This window comes from Eleutherodactylus coqui, chromosome 2 (assembly GCF_035609145.1).
Source record: "Eleutherodactylus coqui strain aEleCoq1 chromosome 2, aEleCoq1.hap1, whole genome shotgun sequence".
Lineage (NCBI taxonomy): Eukaryota > Metazoa > Chordata > Amphibia > Anura > Eleutherodactylidae > Eleutherodactylus > Eleutherodactylus coqui.
Window position 1 is genome coordinate 260,018,923 of NC_089838.1, and position 18,959 is coordinate 260,037,881.

The window sequence follows — 18,959 nt, forward strand, 5'->3', positions numbered from 1 at the left end:
AGCATCGGCGAAATACAAAAATGCTCTGGTCGCCCATTGACTTCAATGGGGTTCGTTGTTCGAAACGAACCCTCGAGCATCGCGGGAAGTTCGTTCCGAATAACGAGCACCCGAACATTTTGGTGTTCGCTCATCTCTAGTCCCTACATCATAGCCCTTTATTAGATAAGAAAATACCAAAAATATATCTTATAACTATCCAGAACACAGACAGAAACATTAAAGTGTCCAGTCAGGAAATCGCTGTCATCAGAAGTCTAGTGCCAGGAATCTTCGCTTACCCATTCAAAGGGCACAAGATAGCTCTATTGAGCTGTGCTAGTGAGTTTTAATCCTGCAGCATCACAAGGCAAACCATCATGAATCGTCATGGGCCATGAATTCTGAACAAGGCTTGACCTCCGCAACTTTACATATTTAAGACAAAGATTTGATTTCAATGGGGTTTTAGGCATTTTCTGTTCTAAACAAAGCATTTGGTTTGAAAGTGTCAGAAAAAGCTGTGCACGGGTCTATAAAGATGACATTAGGAATGAATGATGTATTCTTGAATGCATTTATGACTGCAAATAGGTGTAAATACATTGATCACTTTATTCCACTGAGGTAGAAGAGAAAGACTGTGGTCGGATGTATTACTCTTAGATAAATCCCTGAAACAGACCATAACAATTGGCTTACTGTGAATTTGTATTACTATGATAAAAGCGCACATAGGGTGGGGCAGAATGAATGTTATGCCTCTAAGCTGTTTCTAAAAGACAGGAGGTGCAATCATTATTTTTAGCATTACTTACTTAAATTGAAGAAGGGATATCCTGTTCATCAGAGCAATGATAACAAAACGAAGAACTGTAATTATATGTAATTATAGCGACATGTCAAGACGTAGAGATTTCATTCTTCAAACACTTGAGAAATCCAAGTAAAAATTTACTCAGGAAATAAAAGGCCAGTTCAGTGAATGTACACAAAAAAGAGCAAACTCACCACTAAAATCAATGGTGGGTACAGAGACCTACAAGTGAGGCTAGCCTTTTTTTAAGGCACTTTTCCAGTTGTCCAGTAGTAGCAAAGTATCTCACATCATCACACCACCCATGAGACCTGGTGTTGTCCAAAGAGTTTCCATTTTTGGCCTATCCCATCTGTCCACAGAAGATTATCCAAGATGCCCTGAGGAGCATTCAGATGTGTTTTTTTTCCTTCCAAAAACTGTTGATAGTGCTGTTTCATCTCTGTGACTTCCTGATGAATCCTATTTGTGCTGTGTAGGTTTTGCACATGACATCATCAAGAATGGATTACCTTAACTGTGATTAAAGAGGTCTGCTGTTCTATTGATGTTCTTCCAAGATGCTTTGTGGTTTCATGCATGAATTGGGCAATGCCCTTAGAGTAATTTAGGACGACAATACACTTCTAGGAAGTTCCACTACTTTTTCATGTCTTCTCCTTTTAGAGATAATGGGTCTCAATGTTGTTTTCTGGAGTACCAGAACCTAAAAAAACTTAAGTTGGTATCCTCTTCCAGGCTAATATATATTTTAACAGTTTTCATCTGTTCTGGTATTTTCTTTGATTATGGAACGGTGTTCTAATAAAATCTCCATAGTCATTACTTCTTTTTCATGATAAAGTTGAATCTATACTGAGTATTAGGCTCCTATCCACGACCATGTCTTCACCGCGTATTACGCGCGTGTTGCATGGACGTGTGATACGCAGTAAATAGAGTCAATAAAAAAAGTCATTGATCATGCACCTGTGTGAACAGACACTGCGTATCGATACGCATGAGAAATAGATCACAGCATGCTCTATTTCTCTGCGTACCTCACAGCATGAGCCCTATACACTTGTATAGACTGTACAAATAAACTATATACAAATCAGTAAAACGCTGCTGATCAACCCGCAGTGTTTTATGCATACGCCCATGGGCATGAGCCCCTAGGGTGCGATTACATGGTCATGGTCGCACTTGCAACATCAGCCCGGAAATGATCAGTAAATTACGAGCATTAGTGCTCATTTAACCGCACCCTTATATTCATCAAGGATGGTAGCAGTCAAGTCTAGCTGAATTAGCTGAATTCAATTATGAATTGATTATAGTAATTTAGCAGAGTAACTAGAGGACTGTTTCTCATAGGTGATATGTTGGGTACATTTGATCTTGAAATCAAAGTAATTACAAATCCAAACTGCTGTTATGTGATTACTTGCCGACTCCAATTATTACCCATTAATTTATTTTTAATTTGCCATATTCTGTTTACAGGGTAGTTCCACCTTAATCTAAATATAAAGCTGTTTTAGACCAGTTTCAGACGAGGGTATAGTAACATGTCCGTAATATGGACGTGTTACTGGTGACATTACAACCATAAGTCATTAGTATTTGCCCCCAGATTTGCTGTCATGGTTATTTTATGTTCTACCAAGAAACTATTGACTCATATTTGCTCAGAAAATACTAATGCGGGGGCAAAACTGGACAAAAATAAGTCATGCGGCGCTTTTAAAAAATGGGCATTAAAAATATTGTATTTATATTAGCTCCGTATTATAGTCCAAAAAACGCAGATAAAATACACTCCTCTGAAAGTGGTCTTATGCAGTACTTGATTTTGTTCTGGCATTGAGTGACAGCAGGTATCCAGGTTATCCAGGAGAACCATACTGCTAGTTGTCATTGGGGAAAAGTCTAGTAGCTTATTGTTACGCACATTGCTAACAGCTTAGGACGAGTTACTATCTCAAAAGTTGTCGTGTGCACCAAGGCGGCTCCCACAGGCCCACATGAACCAAATATATGCCAAAAATAGTTCCTCTGTCATAGACTGGGCCATTATGCATCAGAATACCTTTTTTCACTTCATAGGAAAGTGTTGTCTACTACACTTTCATATGCCAGAGGAAAACTAAGAAAAACAAACAAACAAGAAAAAAATACTACAATGTATCCTTGTTTTGTTAGAATAGGAGTCAATAGCCAACGTATACTATGGCTATACAATGGTATTCGGCAGAGGCTTTCACCGAAGTTACACAACAGGGCATATTCCCACCATATACCTCCTACATAGTCGAAAACTGAGATGTGTACACAGTCTTAGCTGAACTCCTATAACACAGTGAGGCAGTTTGTCTTACATCAGGAAGCTACACTTCCAAGAATGCAAATTGGCAGCAAAAACTCTATGAAGATAATGAGCAAGTAGAAGAATCGATCCCTGATGCCATCAAAATTGTGAAAGCAGTTTTGGTCTACTCTCAGGCTCTAAATTAAAAAAAAAAAAAAAAGTGATGCTATATATTTACAAGATCATCCCGGTTCAGAATCCATAATACTGTTAAATACATGTATGATCCATTTACAGGTGCCGACTGCCTTAGTTCAACTGAACTGAGCTTCGATCACCACACATGTAAAAATCAAAAGAAATACAGGAATGCAGAACCTGTAGCCATAATACAGACATCGGAGACCGGTCTCACTCAACTAGTTGTACAGAATAAATGAAAATTCCGTGATCCCCAAATCTCTTTCCAGTCGAGAATCCGTGGAACATAATTGGATGTTGAGTGAATGCTCTCCCACAGCCTCATAATGAAGGTGAGCGGTGGACCATGGTCAATACCATATGGCCAGCACCACCCCAGGACAGTATTTGAGCAGTCACTGAATCATTCCAAATCGCATTAATGCCTTCATCACCCAATCTTGTGGCCCCACTACCTACTGATCATCGGTTTATTGTGCTACAGGAGACGTGTAATTGATTGAATTTAAAACTGAATGTTCAGAACTTAATTCTCTATGTGTTGAGTTTGTCTCATTTTGAGCATTTGCTCATGGTGTGGCATTTTCTATGAGATACAATGTATAAATAATAGTGACACTTCCCAAAGCACACCTGATATAACGTGACAGTTCCCATGGGTTTTTCCAGACTGTGAAGAAGACGACGACACTTCTGCTTGACGTTTGTGTCTTATTATATGTTCTCTTCCTGAGAAGTGAGCACTGGGGTCTAATGTTGTGTTGCTCGGTTGTATCGTCAGCTGCTCCTCTCCAATGTGAATGAATCCAGTCTGCAGAGAAAGCACAGAAACGTCACACAAATTCAGCACTGTAATTACTAATAGCGGACCAATACTAAAACGAGTGTTACGAATCAGTAATTCTAGAATTCTTTTCACCTGGGTTCACACAGAGCGGATTTGCCGCGGACGAGATTTCTGAGAAATCTCGTCCACACGGGACGGCCAATCCGCCGCGGTTTCAGAATATGCAGCATGTCTGTTTACCTTTTCTTTCCGCCGTGGCCGCGCTCTCCTCTATGGGAGCGCCGGCCGCAGCGGAAGAGCGAGCGGCCGGGCCGCTTCAAAGCTGCCGCGGGTTTTTCTGCGGTGGTTCTCCCTTCGGAAATCTCGCGGTTTCGGCTGCGGCCAAACCGCGGGATTTCCGACGGGAATACACCCTGTGTGAACCCAGGATGGTTTTACATCTGCGTTGGAACCTCTGGCTAGGCTCTTCCATCACAAAACCAGACGGCTGGGCAGAAAGCAGGTGGACCCCATTATAGTCAATGGGGTCAGTCTATCACTGTTCGGTTCCATCCAGAGACGGAACAGTTCGGCCATGGGGATTCCCCCTTTTCTGTTCCCGAATGGCCAGAGATTCCGTCACAGATGCGGCTGCAAATACCGTAGGAAAAAGTGCTGTATGCAGCGCTTTTTCTTCCATCCCAAAACCATGGAGCTGGGTGGAAAGCTGACAGACCCTATTATAGTCAACAGTTCCGCCACAGGAATTCCCCCTTTCCCCAGAGCAAAAAAAGCGGAATCCCCAGTACAAATGTAAAAACACCCTTACATTATTTGTCAGTTTGTCAATGATGTCAGTAGTTCCTAAATCACATGAATAATCCCACATTACATAACAGCCAAATTCCACTGCAGTAAGTGAGTACACTTAGCGTAATTTATTTTACATGAATTTGCAGAATCTATGTTTATTATACTTCTGGCTGCTCTGGTTTATTATAAAGACAGACTGAAGTACTTCAGGTTACACAGCTACCATCTGATTTCCTGTCTGGGTGTCTATTATTTGCACTTATGTACCAAAGACCAGACTGTATAGGCGGCACATGGGGCACGTGATCCAGGGCCTCAATCACTTTGGGGAGCTAAATAACACAGGCTCCTCTGCCAAGGCTCAAAACCCTTTTATGACCTGGTTGCTAAAATCCTTCTGTTCCCTGCCCCAGCAGTCTCTTCTTAAGCCAGGCATTCTCTTTCTATGCTGGTCTGAAAGCCACTATTTCACAGTGGTGCTTGAAAGTTTGTGAACCTTTCAGAATTTTCCACATTTCTGCTTATATTTGACTAAAACACCAGATTTTCACGTAAATCCTAAAAATAAGTTAAAGAGAACTAAATCAATCAAATGAGTCAAAACATTAGACTTGTTCATTTATTAATTGAGGAAAATGATCCAATATCACGTGTCTGCGAGTTGCAAAAGTATGTGAACCTTTAGGATTAGCAGATAATTTGACAGTGAAATTAAAGTCAGGTGTTTTCAATCAAGGAGAGGACAATCGGGGGTGAGTTGGCGACTTGTTTTATTTACAGAACAGGGATCTATCAAAGTCTGATCTTAACAAATATGTTTGCGGAAGCGTATCAAGGCACAAACAAAAGGAGATTTCTGAAGACCTCCAAAGAAGAGTTTTTGATGCTCATCAGCCTGGAAAAGGTTACAAACCCATCTCTAAAACGGTTTGAACTCCACTAATCCATGATCAGACAGATTGTGTACTAAAGGAGGGAATCCCAGACCATTATTACCCTCTGCAGGAGTGGTCGACCAACGAAGATCATGTTGAGGGGAAGGCGTATAATAGTCTACGAGGTCAGAAAGGAGCCCAAAGTAACCTCTAATCAAGGCTCTCTCACGTTAGTAAATGTTAATGTTCATGAGTCCACCATCAGGAGACACTGGACAACAATTGTGTGCACGGCAGGAGAAAGCTGCTGCTCTCCAAATACAACATTACTGCCCATCTGCCGGTTTATTAAAGATCACCTGGACAAGCCAGACAGCTATTGGAACAATGTTTTCTGGATAGATGAGACCAAGATAAAGTTTTCTAGTTTAAATGAGAAGCAATTTGTTTGGAGGAAGAAAAACACTGCATTACAGCATAAAAACCTCATATCATCTGTGAAAAACGGTTGTGGTAATATCATGGTTTGGGCCTGCTTTGCTGCATCTGGGCCAGGACAGCTTGCCATGATTGGTGGAACAATGAATTTTGAATTATACCAGCAAATTCTAAAAGGAAAATATCAAGAGAACGTGGGTCATGCAGCAAGACAACGACCCAAGGCACACAAGTCATTCTACATAAGAACGGTTAAAGAAGAGTAAAGTTATGGAATGGTCAAAACAAAGTCCTCACCTTAATCCTCTAAAAATGCTGCGGAAGGATCTGAAGTTCACCAACATAAGAGTTGAAGCTGTTGTATATGAAGAAATAGGCTACAATTCCTTCAAATCGATGTGCAGGACCAATCCACAATAATTACAAAGAAAGTTGTGTAGTTATTGCTGCACAAGAGGGCTGACACCAGATACTGAATGAACAGGTTCACATACTTTTGTCACTCAGACATGTGATAGTGAATTATTTTTCTTAAAAAATTACTCAAGTCTAATAATTCATTGAACTGAAAGTCACCTAAGGAAACAGAAAACCTTTCGGCTGTGACCCCCTAAAGAAAGAATTTTTAAAACTTAACCTTTAACCTTCTCCAATCCACTGTCTGACGTCTAAAGACATTATGATTTAGGGCTGTACAGCTCCGATGTTGGAAGCCGTCCGTCGGGGTTCTCTTACTGTATATTGCTAGCCTCTATGCTGTCGGAGCCTATCCAATGTGTTACGTCATGCAGTACTGGCTTTAGCCAGCATGTAGCGCCATTGTATAACAGCAGAAAAAGGGTATGCCCCCTAGGAAAACCGGAATACAAAATGGATTGGAAAGGGTTAATAATGTAAACTCTTTCCATCTACCAAGGGATTACAATTACAGGACCCTGCCATCATAGATCAATAAAATAAGTGATCAGGTCTAATATTTTTGACTCATTTGTTTGATTTAGTTCTCTTTATCTACTTTTAGTATTTGCGTGAAAATCTGATGTAATTTTTGGTCAAATATAAGCAGAAATAATGGAAAATTCTGAAGGTTTCACAAACTTAACTGTATATGGGTACTGAATACACTGCTCATGTCTGAAACCCCAACCTCCCAAGAAAACAGGGATTCCTTGATAGCTGTTTAACAATCCTATCCAGCCAAGAAATAACTATCTTCATTGAAGTCTTAGCGCTGACACAACTGTCTTCATAGCTTTCATAGATTTGGGCAAGGAGGACCACATACATCAAATGTTTTGCTCAGGGGCTTTCATCAACCTTAATCTGGCTCTGAATGTATCTATTGTATATGTACAGAAGTGATCAAAGAATGTTGTACTTGATAGACAAGCTTGGTTCCTCCCATTCCAGTCTACTGAAAAAGTTACAAAGCTTTAGGTTGAAAATATGACAGACATTCGGTAAAAGTAGCAATACAAACAAAAAAAAAAAAACACTGATTGGCTAAAATTGCCCCAAGGTAAAAAAAGGATTGGGTGAAAAATTCTGCAACACAATAGTTAAAGGGGTTGTCCCGCGAAAGCAGGTGGGGTTATACACTTCTGTATGGCCATATTAATGCACTTTGTAATGTACATCGTGCATTAATTATGAGCCATACAGAAGTTATTCACTTATCTGTTCCGTTGCTAGCGTCCCCGTCTCCATGGTGCCGTCTAATTTCAGCGTCTAATCGCCCGATTAGACGCGCTTGCGCAGTCCGGTCTTCTCCCTGGTGAATGGGGCCGCTCGTGCCGGAGAGCTGGTCCTCGCAGCTCCGCCCCGTCACGTGTGCCGATTCCAGCCAATCAGGAGGCTGGAATCGGCAATGGACCGCTCAGAGCCCACGGTGCACCATGGGAGAAGACCCGCGGTGCATCGTGGGTGAAGATCCCAGCGGCCATCTTGCTAAGGTAAGGAAGAAGTCGCCGCAGCGTGGGGATTCGGGTAAGTACTAAACGTTTTTTTTTTTAACACATGCATTGGGTTTGTATCGCGCCGAACGGGGGGCCTATTGAAAAAAAAACAAAAAACGTTTCGGCGCAGGACAACCCCTTTAATAGCCGTTAATACTTCTTAGTTCTCTCATTTATCTGCACTAAGATTCATATGTTACCAAGAATAACTAGTCAGAAGTAATTGTCTCGTCATGCCCAATCAGGGCATTCTTCCCACTACGTAATATAGGTGATAAATGTTCATTTCATCTGAATATATATCCCTTGACAAGCCTACATCCTTGCTGCTTCCCTCTTTTGCGGCCAGTTTAACGTGGTTGACAAGAGAGTGGTTACTGAGGATCCCCCGAAAACCTGCAAACCACAGCAAAGGGAGAGGATCACCAAGAGCCTAGTGCTCAGGAGAGGCTTCTCCTTGTCACACAACTCCTGCCAAGAACCACACACGGGTTTTACTATAAAAACAAAACTCTTGAAGCACAGAAACGACCTACAGCAGAGATTCATCTAGGGTCCTTGTGACTATTCCTGTTCGGATGACCTAGTCAGGGTGTGGATGAATCAGAGAGGTAAAATATCAAGACAATTAAATCGCTCCGCTGTCTAGGAAAGCTTCCGATCTGCAATGCTTCATAGAACCAAAGTAATTAATTCCAGTACGAGGTGTGGAGATAAACAGAAGTCCAATTGTGCTGCAGCCAAGCTCCAGTTCAAAAAGACAAGTGTACAGCGCCCTCGAATGACTCAGTAACAGAGTAAAAGGATACACATTCATGTAACAATGGCAACAACCATAATTCATTGTAACATTGTCTTAAGATATAACGCTAAATTAGTAACAAACATATAAAATATCTGATATAAAGGGAGGGGATATTAAAGGTGTTCATAAAAAAAAGTTGTGTAGGTCCAACCCTTGAACAAAGGTGAAGAAAGGACTATTTCATTTTATCCAACTACTTGTACTCCGATCAGTAAGTTGTGCCATAGCCTAATGATATACTTAAACATCTATTATAGGTAGGAAACCCCCTTTGAGATTGGATACCCCAATGGTGAACAAATGATAGAAAACTTCAGCACTGTAGGAGAAAGTTTGATTTTCATAGTGTGCAGAAAATGTTTCACTGCCAATACCGCCAGTGAACGCAGTTGCTATTCTATTAAGACAGAACTGTCCCTAGAAAGGCATATTCTGCAAATGCGGCCTTCAAGGATGAAGTTGCACTGGATGTGCAGGTTAGGTCCACAAAACAAATCCGCATGCCTTAATTCAGCTGCGGAAGCCCATGTTTCTCTATAGGCGGCTTGAACTGTGGATCATCCGCACGGGGGCCCCGCGTGGATTTCACAATTCAAGTCCACCCGTGGACATTGGGCCTTAAACTGGAAGATCAACTCTGAGTGCCTGAGAACATGGATTGTAAAACATTGGCCACCTACAGAATTACTTCTATTAGTTTGCCAGCCGCTGCACTCCATCCCCTAGGAGCTCTCATCCTAAAAAGTACTATACTAAATGCTAAGTTGAGGAAGGATGTTATTAAAGATGTAAAAGATTCTTTCCAACTTGCCTTCTTATACTACATACACGAAGTTTAATTGTGCACCAAAGGCTTTTCTTCTCCTCAACAATAGAAGACAAATTTAAGACAAAAGTAGGTATTACTCACCCTGAACTAGGGGTATTAGCCGAAGACAGGCTGGTAAGGCATGAGCCCCTTGTGGCAGGTTGCCAGGGGGAAGGGGAAGCGCCAACAAGCCTTTTTGCCTTGGTTAGGGTATTTAGATAAAATGACCTTACGGCAGCAAACAGAGGCTTTTGCTCCAGGTGACAGAATGCTTAGCTAAAACTCAGCCCTGAACACATAACTGCTGTACTCCGTGCTGATTCCATTATACCTAGTAAGTCATTAGAATAAAGATTTATCCTTTCAGGTATCTGGGAAAAAATTATTAAACGCAACCGGTCATTTCCTCCTTTCCTGTTGTCTACTATGAAAACTATGAAAAGGGAAAAGAGTTCTACTAACAGAATAACTAATTAAGTTATAAATATTGCCCTAATACTTATGTATTATCTGGCTTGTTCCAGAGTTGTGGCATTAACAAAAGTTGCAATTTTGGCCAAATTGTAACTTTCTGGGCATTTATGCCGATCCCTGCCACTTTTTAAAAAACAGAGTAGGGCTGAAAAATTAAGAAATAAGGTCGTGCACAGCATGTCAAATTTACTGTCCATTATGTCAGAAACGAATGTAGATTATAACTGAAACCTACAACAGGTCGCTCACAACTGGCGCATATTTCAGTCTGACAGAGGTGCCCAAACATGAGACAAATGTATTAACCCTTTCCAATCCACTGTCTGACGTCTGAAGATATTATGATTTAAGGCTGCACAGCTCTGATGTTAGAAGACGTCCATCGGGGTTCTCTTACTGTAGATTGCCAGCCTCTCTGCTGTCGGAGCCTATCCAATGTGTCACCTCATGCAGTACTGGCTTTAGCCAGCAGATGGTGCCGTTGTGTAAAGGCAGAAAAAGAGTAAGCCCCCTAGGAAAACCAGGTTACAAACTGGATTGGAAAGGGTTAAGAATCTTGCTCCTCTTGATACATTTGTCATACTTGTGCTAGCACAAACTTTACCTACACAAGTGAATGAAACGCCGGTCCAAGTAAATATGCCCTATTGTATTCGCCAGGGATTTTATTTATTCAAGGAGAATTTAAGCTACATTACAAAACTATTTTTACAAATTTTGTGCAGAATGGCTTTTGTTGAAAAATAAATAAATAAATACTGTTGTTATCATAGATCAATGTAAATGAAAGGAAAAAGACAGCTAGGAATGCAGCTCTGCAGCCATTTGACAACTCAACTGTCAAACCAAGCATCTACACAATAATATTCTTGTAGGGGCCAACAAGAATTAAACAGCAGATCTGTAGTCCACACAACATGCAAAGAGCAGTATGAGGAAATGCTCATACATGATTGGTTTTCTTTCCATTCCAGGATTTAGTTGCAGTACCAGGGGGGCGGGGAGATCTCTCTCTCCCTCTCTACCATCCCCCCCGCAACTCACCTGTCACCCGCGCCGGCCCCCGAATCTTTAGAGACGAGCGGGGAGATACTCGGCTAAGGCACTACTCGCTCGAGTAATGTGCTTTAGCGAGTATACTCGCTCATCTCTAACTTGCAACTAAACCAAATGACTCAGCACTCTGTTGGTAGCCTTTCTTACACAGAACAACTAGCACATACATCTGCTCGATTGAGCGATAATTCACATAATAGTAGTTACGTATAAAGCTACCCTTAGGCGTTTATATACAATTTTTTCCTCCTTCTCTATAGTCCGTTCTTCAGTTCCTTCCTCACTAAGTCTTATAGCACATACTCTCTGATGAAGTGATCTCCCATCGGTAGAGAACTGGAGTCCAGAAACAACAATACCTCAGGAAAGTGGAGGACAAGCTGCAGGTCAGCAGATAGGCAACTGAAAAGTACTTGTGCTTACAATCATGACCAACCATGGTAGGTTCTCAGATAGATACACTAGCTGAAAGAGTCTCAAGCATCTTCAAAGTTCTGCCATGCCATTCTGTGGGTAGTCAACATGTAAAATACACAACTTGATTTAGTAATACTAACATAGTGAGGGGTGTAGCTATTCCATAAGGTGTTTAGAGGTAGCAGTCCCCACTCTACCCTGGTGACCGTGGGTCCCGAAGGCCTCTCTGCCACATAAGAAATCACCAGTATTATAAATGACACATGGTGGGCAGCAGAGGCGTAATTTGAAGATTCTGGGCCCCAATGCAAAATCTATAATAGGACCTCCAATTATAATGGTTTATTCATAATACTGGGCTTCCTACATGGGGAACAGAGACCTTATTGGCCCCCTAAGGCTCCTGGGCCGGGGTGTAACTGCATCTTCTGCACCCCTATAGTTACACCCCTGGTAGGTAGAGAATCCTGTTTCAAATTCTGCAATGGGGCCCAGGAGCTTCAAGTTCCACCTCTGCGCCTCTCAAAAGACGTAAACCAGGTCATCATTGCAGGTAAGTGACAATGAATCTATATTCAAATAACATTAACTTTCAAGAAAAGCCTACAGACTCTTGTCTTCAAAATGTACTTCACTAACAGCTCAGAGGTTACTACCTCCATGTGAAGAACAGCTGTGAGTGAATATGGAACATTAAGTGGATGTAACTGATAGGAGCTCAGATATGGCAGTGTATTAGGGCTTCCTGGCTAGATCCGTAGGGTGCGGTTGTGACCGGTACTGTAGTTTGCAATGGTTTGGTGTCATACGGACAGGGGTTGTCTTCAAGGCACAACCCCTTTAAAAGGAATCGGTCATGTCCAAAAAGCACCATAAAGTAAGTTATGGTTCTTATAGGACAAAGAACTTGGACTCAGAGTGTGTTGGTTTTTTTTTGTTATACTTACCCGGCTCCCCATTCACACATTGTCACCTCCAAAAGTTGACGTACAGTCTGAGCGTGACTCACGCTCACTTAGCAAGCGCCGACAGAGAGTGAACAGGAAGCAAGGTAAGTATATGAAGTACTCCCCCTAGACGCCATGTTCTCTGTCCTATAAGCACCATGACTTACTTTATGGAACTTAACAGGTTCCCTCAATGCAGCACTCTATGCACTCATACAGGTACTAAGGGCACCGTTTCTAATTGAACAACATATAGGTTGCCATAATTCCCTACAACTGGTTCTGGGGACTAAGACCTCCTGCACACAGAGGAAAATTTGCTGCAGAATCCATGGACGGCGTACACACTGCGAATCCACAGCAAATACTGCTCATTACTTCTTATGGAGATCTGCTGCTTTTTACACACGAGCTGAAATCAATTGCGATTTCCACTCAGGAACGGAAAAAAGAAAATTGCACCATGCTCCATACGGACGGCTTCCATTGAAGTCAATGGAAGCCATCCGACCTGCGGCTTGTCTGCAATGAACATTGCGGACAGCTCGCGGATTCCGTGTCGTCGCCTATCAACGGTGCGGGTTAAAAAAAAAAAAAGGAAGTGATGAAAAAAATCTGTACTGCGCATGCCGCCGGGTCCATCTGCAGTACAGAAAAAACGCGGACAGAACAGGTACACACAGATGCCGCTGCTGCCAGAACCGGATTCTGCTGTGGGAGTCCCCATGCACACAGCAATGCCGGATTCTGCAGGGGGCCTAAATAAGTACCAGACTTGTATTATAAAGTATCATCACATACTATTAAATAAACTCTCTGGAGAAAACTGATACACTGTATTATGCCTCATGCCGGTGCAGAGCCCATAGGGTGGTGCAATTTTTACCTACAAACTGCAGCTATACTGGGAATGCAACCAAGCAACCCTATCCTTGGACTCTCTGTAGATTAACCTGTCAACCCCCCCAATCTGACTTTTTAATGCCATATCAACTTTATGGCAAAACCTGCTGAAACTTTCTCTTCAGCCAATAGTTGAAAACTCACATTTTAGTTGAAGACTTTCTCAAGGGCCTTCAAAAAATCTATTTGGGAATGTGCACCATATGTGAGATCAGGTAGGGATTGGTGTTGGTTCTTGATTCCAGAGCTATCAAAGCTGGGTGCCATATTACACGCCCTGCAGCCAGAGGCGTAACTTGAAGCTCCTGGACCCCAATGCAAAACCTGGAGCAGGGCCCCCAGCTATAATGCTTTATTCATAGTACTGGGCTCCTTATATGGAGAAGAGAGGCCTTATGGGCCCCCTAAGGCTCCTGGGCCCGGGTGCAACCGCATCCCCTGCATCCTCTATAGTCACGCCAGTGCCTGCAGCCCTACTTTGCACATAACAAAATGCTACCTTTGTAGGACTCAACACCGCAATATGCGCAAAGCAGGGCTGCAGCAGGCATGGTGTGGAATGCAGCGCTGGCAGCCTTGCTTACTGTACTAATCCTGGGGATCATTGTGATTGTCAGATCGAGGGACCTCATGATAACTGTGCTGGGGAATGACAAATGTGTTTTCTAAAGGACATATAATGTCTCTGAATCATGTGCCCATCTATATTGTACCAGCATGCGAGTGTAAGGATTCTTTTTCTCATGAATGGAGGCATTTGCATATAATAATTAACGGGTACACACCAGTCCTGAACATGTGCTGACAGATGCAAAGGACTTGTTATAGTTGAGAACTTCTCCAACATAGAAACAAAGTTCTTCCTCTGGAATTTTGGTTTGGATTTTGTCTCCATGATCCGTCCTTTCCTCCACCACAAAGCCTGAAGCCAGGAAATCATGGACCCTGTGCAGGTGCAAATGAAGATCCCTGCCAAACGCAGGCAGATGGATATACATATTATCCGGATAGGTTGCTGTATCTCTGGGAATCGAGCGTGGCTTTCGGATGTTAGTGAACATTGCCTCATCTCCCCTCAGTGGCAGAGGGATCTCTCCAGACCATATTAACTGTGGAATGACAACTTCAACTGCTGGGTCAGAGCATCCAGCTAAAAAACAAAAACGTGAATTTGATGATTCAGACAGACGGGTTAACATAATAGCTTAACAGGTTAAAATACTGCCTACATCCATCAACATATCTTACATCACCAGTACATTATAGACATGTAGAACAGTAATGGGGTTTTCCCATCTCAAGCATGATTAGTGGAACTCTCACATCTGGGTCATCTGAGGCAACTTTCTTAAAGTCTATGGAAGCCCCCTCCTATAGACTTCAGTGGAAAGAAGCTCTCCATAGAAACAATGTAACAAGTACTGTAGCTGCTTTGCTTTGAGTTTACTATTTTTCTTTCCAGCCTACTGTTTGTTTGATTAATATTGTGCTATTTCAGTAATACAACAGTGCATATAAAAGCAAGGTCTTTCTCTAGTATTCAAGCCAAAGATCCTTAGCTGACCCACCAGTGACGCCCTTTTCTCTATGCACCTCTGTTTGGGAGGGTCACTGAAGCCAAGGCCCCTCTGCAGAATCAGCTGTGCAGGCAGCAGAACCCAGCACTCGGCTCCTAGCCGGACTCCAGCTCCTAATGAACGGAAACTATGATGTTCAGCAAGGGAGACCCTGCCAGGATCGGCTCAGGTTGAAACATCAGCTATGAAAATATAAAGGGCCTCTTCACACAGCTCAACACTCCCCCCCTCTATACACATAGCACATGCACAGCAAGAGGTACAGTGATATCTGGGTTAAGCCTGAGGGGCTCCAGTTTTACGTCAGCTGCCGTTTTACAGGGGAATAAAGCTTTACCTACTAAGCCACACTCAGCTACAAGACCCTGGAATACAAGAATGTCAAATTTGGCTGCAAACCTATTGTGGACCAATCTGCAAGACCATGTGTCACACAAGCAGCACATTTTAGTGAACATGGGCCGTTGTGTTCCGGCATCAATTCTTATTCTATTTTATCTCTAATTTTCAGGATCCCTGCCTGGACATAATTGGAAAAAGGTTTAATCCGCATTCCGAAGAAAGGTTTAACCCTTCATGACGGTGAGCAAGGTGTCTGCGCTGCAATGATGTAACTTACGGCTGTCAAAATGCTCAGAACTGCTGAGCCTCTTACAGTAAATCTGTTCTGTACTTACTGATAAAAGCCATGCGACTGAATACATGCATAACATTCACAAAAATCGCTTCTCGTTGGCTATATGTAATAATAGTTGGATGAAAGTCAGTGCCAGATAGATACTGTAAATGTAGATATTGTATTACAATACTGTAGCGCTCACTATAAAGGAATGTGCAATACCCTGGACAGCACTCAAACACTACCTGCACTTAGATAGGACACGAGATCCAATCAACAATGAGCAAAACTGATTAGAGTAGTCTCCGGATAATTCTGTACCGTTGTAACCAATCCCGTGAACCAAGTTGGAATCTCTTGGGCACCAATTATTGCACTGTTCTATACCGGTCTATGCATTGCATTCATCACACATGACACGGAGTACCGTACAAGCTATGATGCAACCACCAAATGTCTAGCCTGTCCGTCAAATGCACATTATTCTTGTAAAGAAATGGTGTATCCCCCTGCATTGCACTTTTTGGAGGCACTTCTTCTTGCATGCATCAGAAGTGGAGACTCTGCACAATAGATACGCATGTGTCCTTGAACAAAGGGGAACCTTATTGTACATTGTACTTACATGCACTGTACCTTACTCATCAGTCCATCAACTTTTACATTTTCTCATCCTACAGTCTCTTAAGAAACATTCCTACAATTTACTCGAGACTGACAGTGGTTCACAGAACCAGTCCAGATGTGTTCTTCACTACTCCCAAGTCTAGTGCATGTGTGGCAGTCTCCAGCCTCTGGCTGCAAGCAGGGACCTGGAAGGTCCAGCAGTACAAACAGACAGGATGCCTGGAAGAGGGAGGACTGCGTCAAGCCAGAATCTGGGAATATTCAGCGCGCCTGCGCTGCCAAAGTGACGTTAACCTGTTCGCTGCCAGAAGAGGCCCGCAGAGTAAAGGGGAATCAGGTCATTCAGAATTACTAGCTGGTGTATTAGAATTTTCTGTCTGTCTGTCCTGGTAACATATAGAGAGGTAGTAAGCATGCACCTATGCGGTTATCATTTGCAGACATCTGATATTCTGCAGTAACATCTATGAATACAGAACATAGCAAAAACACTGATGCAGCGCTATATCTCAATAGTGATGTCCTATACTCTAATAACAATAGTATACTTGAATAGTAAGGCATGGATGCTATGGTGCACAAACCACTGTGGCCCCAGAACATGGGTTTCAATTTTGTATTGTGGATCCTGTAAGAGACAGAGAGTAAAACCCAATTGCAAAGTTGAAGACTAGTATGTGAGGAGCAGATATCCGCATTCCGTGTCTCTCTAAGTCCTGTGGGACCGCTGCTCTGATTGAAATAAGGAAAGCGGTATGGAAGTGGCCTCCTTCTGCTCCGATAGGAGCATATCATCCAGGAAGTCATCCGCAAGGAGATTCAGGTACCAATCCGTGTTGAGTGTTCCTGGAATGAACACAAGTCAACGAGGCGATTGTGTTAAATTCCAACCACACGTTCACGCTGAAATCTGCATTGTCTTCTGATTGGGTCGTGCTCTTACTAGTAATTTGCATTGCATCTTCACTTCGCTGATAGCGTCAGCCCTGCACTGTCAAATGGTCCCATGCATGTACGAGGCCGCTGTGAGTACACTTTCCTTGCTTCAGTTATAGCAGCGGTCCCATGGGACTTAGAAAGATACTCTTCAACTTTGCAATACTCTCCATCTCATACAAGGGCCACAATACAAAATTGAAAAATACATGCTCCGGGGCCCGTGTGCCATACCAATTGTACACCGCATCAGTGTCTTGCTATTTCAAGTACGCTATTTTTATTTCAACATAGATCACCAGTATTGAAATATAGCATTAAGATCAGCGTTTTTGACTACACCCTGCATAGTTTACATCAAATTTATAACTGCCATCTGAATAATCACCCCTCTTTCATGCCACCCCATAACCAAAGCCAGTGATGCCCTATGAAATTGGGCATAGCATGTGTCTACTATACATATAAGACTGATGTCAGGAATTACAATCTGCTGCACACAACTGCAAAATACAATGTTGCAATAAAAAATAACAAAAGTCATAAAAAGCAAATAAAGAATATTGGAACTTATTGAGAACAAAGTAACATTTTCTCCTTACCTGGTGCAATCAGGAGGTACAATAAACTGAGAACCAGCATCCTAAGGATCCTGCCAACTTCACTATGGCTATACCCCTGCTGTGGGATACCCAGGTGCCCAGGTCTTGCTGCTCACCCCAGCTAGTAGTAAATGACTGGTTGATATGTGACTTGTAGTGCAATGCAACATACATGTAGGGTCCAGTACAGCAGGTAATCCAGTAATGCAGCAGGTACTGCAGTATATACAGTCACCTTATATACAATGCAGTACAAGTGACAGTAGTGCCGGGGGGTGCAGTGTGCAGCCCCTAGTCCTTGCCTGCTGCAGTGAAAACGATGCAGTGAAATGCCCGGTATTTGCAGGTCTTCAACCTTTGGAAAAGCAATTACCGCAGCAGACAAACTGAAGTGGATGTTCACGACCCGCCCGCCGGGCACACAGAGCGCCAATCACCGAGCGGCCAGGACCGGGGATGGAGACTGTCAGCGCAGGTATTGGGAGAGGGAGACAGCCGGGGGAGGGCTCTGCTGCAGTACACGTGGTTGGTGCGCAGTACCCACACATGAACGCTAGGGGGAGTGCGAGGTGTGAGAGAAGAGATGCTCGGCAGGTGTGAGGCTGATAGTGCGGCAGGCGGGAATGGCCGGACGGGGATTGCATCATTGTGGAGGGGAACAGCTGGAGATGACATTACTGTGTGGGGAAGGTGAAGCACACTCCACTACTGATAGAGCTACAGAGGCTTCACACAGGATTGTACCTCAGCAAATCCACATATTTTACGGCTTTTCGGTATATTTAAACGCGCCGTTAATTTTTTAGCGTTTTTTGAAGTGTTGTTTTCTAACATCTTAAGGCGTCCTTCAGGCGCACACTTTCTACGGATAGCGAATAGTGTGAAATTCTGGTCCTGTGCATAACATCGGGTCATTCCCCCGCCCGTGTCAACGAGCAGCGCCTGCACAAACCTGCACAGTTTTTGCATAGGCACGCATGCAAAAAAAAGTTCCTTCACTGCGCAAATATGTTGCATAAGAGCGAGCGTTTTTGCACCTACGCTCGTTTGC

General features: G+C 42.9%; 1 protein-coding gene across 2 annotated transcripts in view; it reads right to left on the reverse strand.

The window, feature by feature from the left end:
- ADAMTS17 (ADAM metallopeptidase with thrombospondin type 1 motif 17) overlaps positions 1 to 18,168 on the reverse strand; it is a 197,411-nt gene extending 179,243 nt beyond the window's left edge. For both annotated transcript variants that reach the window (XM_066592863.1, XM_066592862.1), the window contains exons 1-3: positions 17,909 to 18,168; positions 14,333 to 14,697; positions 3,924 to 4,101 (exon numbers count right to left, since the gene is read on the reverse strand). In XM_066592863.1, the coding sequence (XP_066448960.1) occupies positions 3,924 to 4,101; positions 14,333 to 14,697; positions 17,909 to 17,948 (583 nt within the window). In that variant the 5' untranslated portion in view covers positions 17,949 to 18,168. The remainder of the gene's footprint in view (positions 1 to 3,923; positions 4,102 to 14,332; positions 14,698 to 17,908) is intronic.
- Between the last annotated feature and the right edge of the window lie 791 nt (positions 18,169 to 18,959).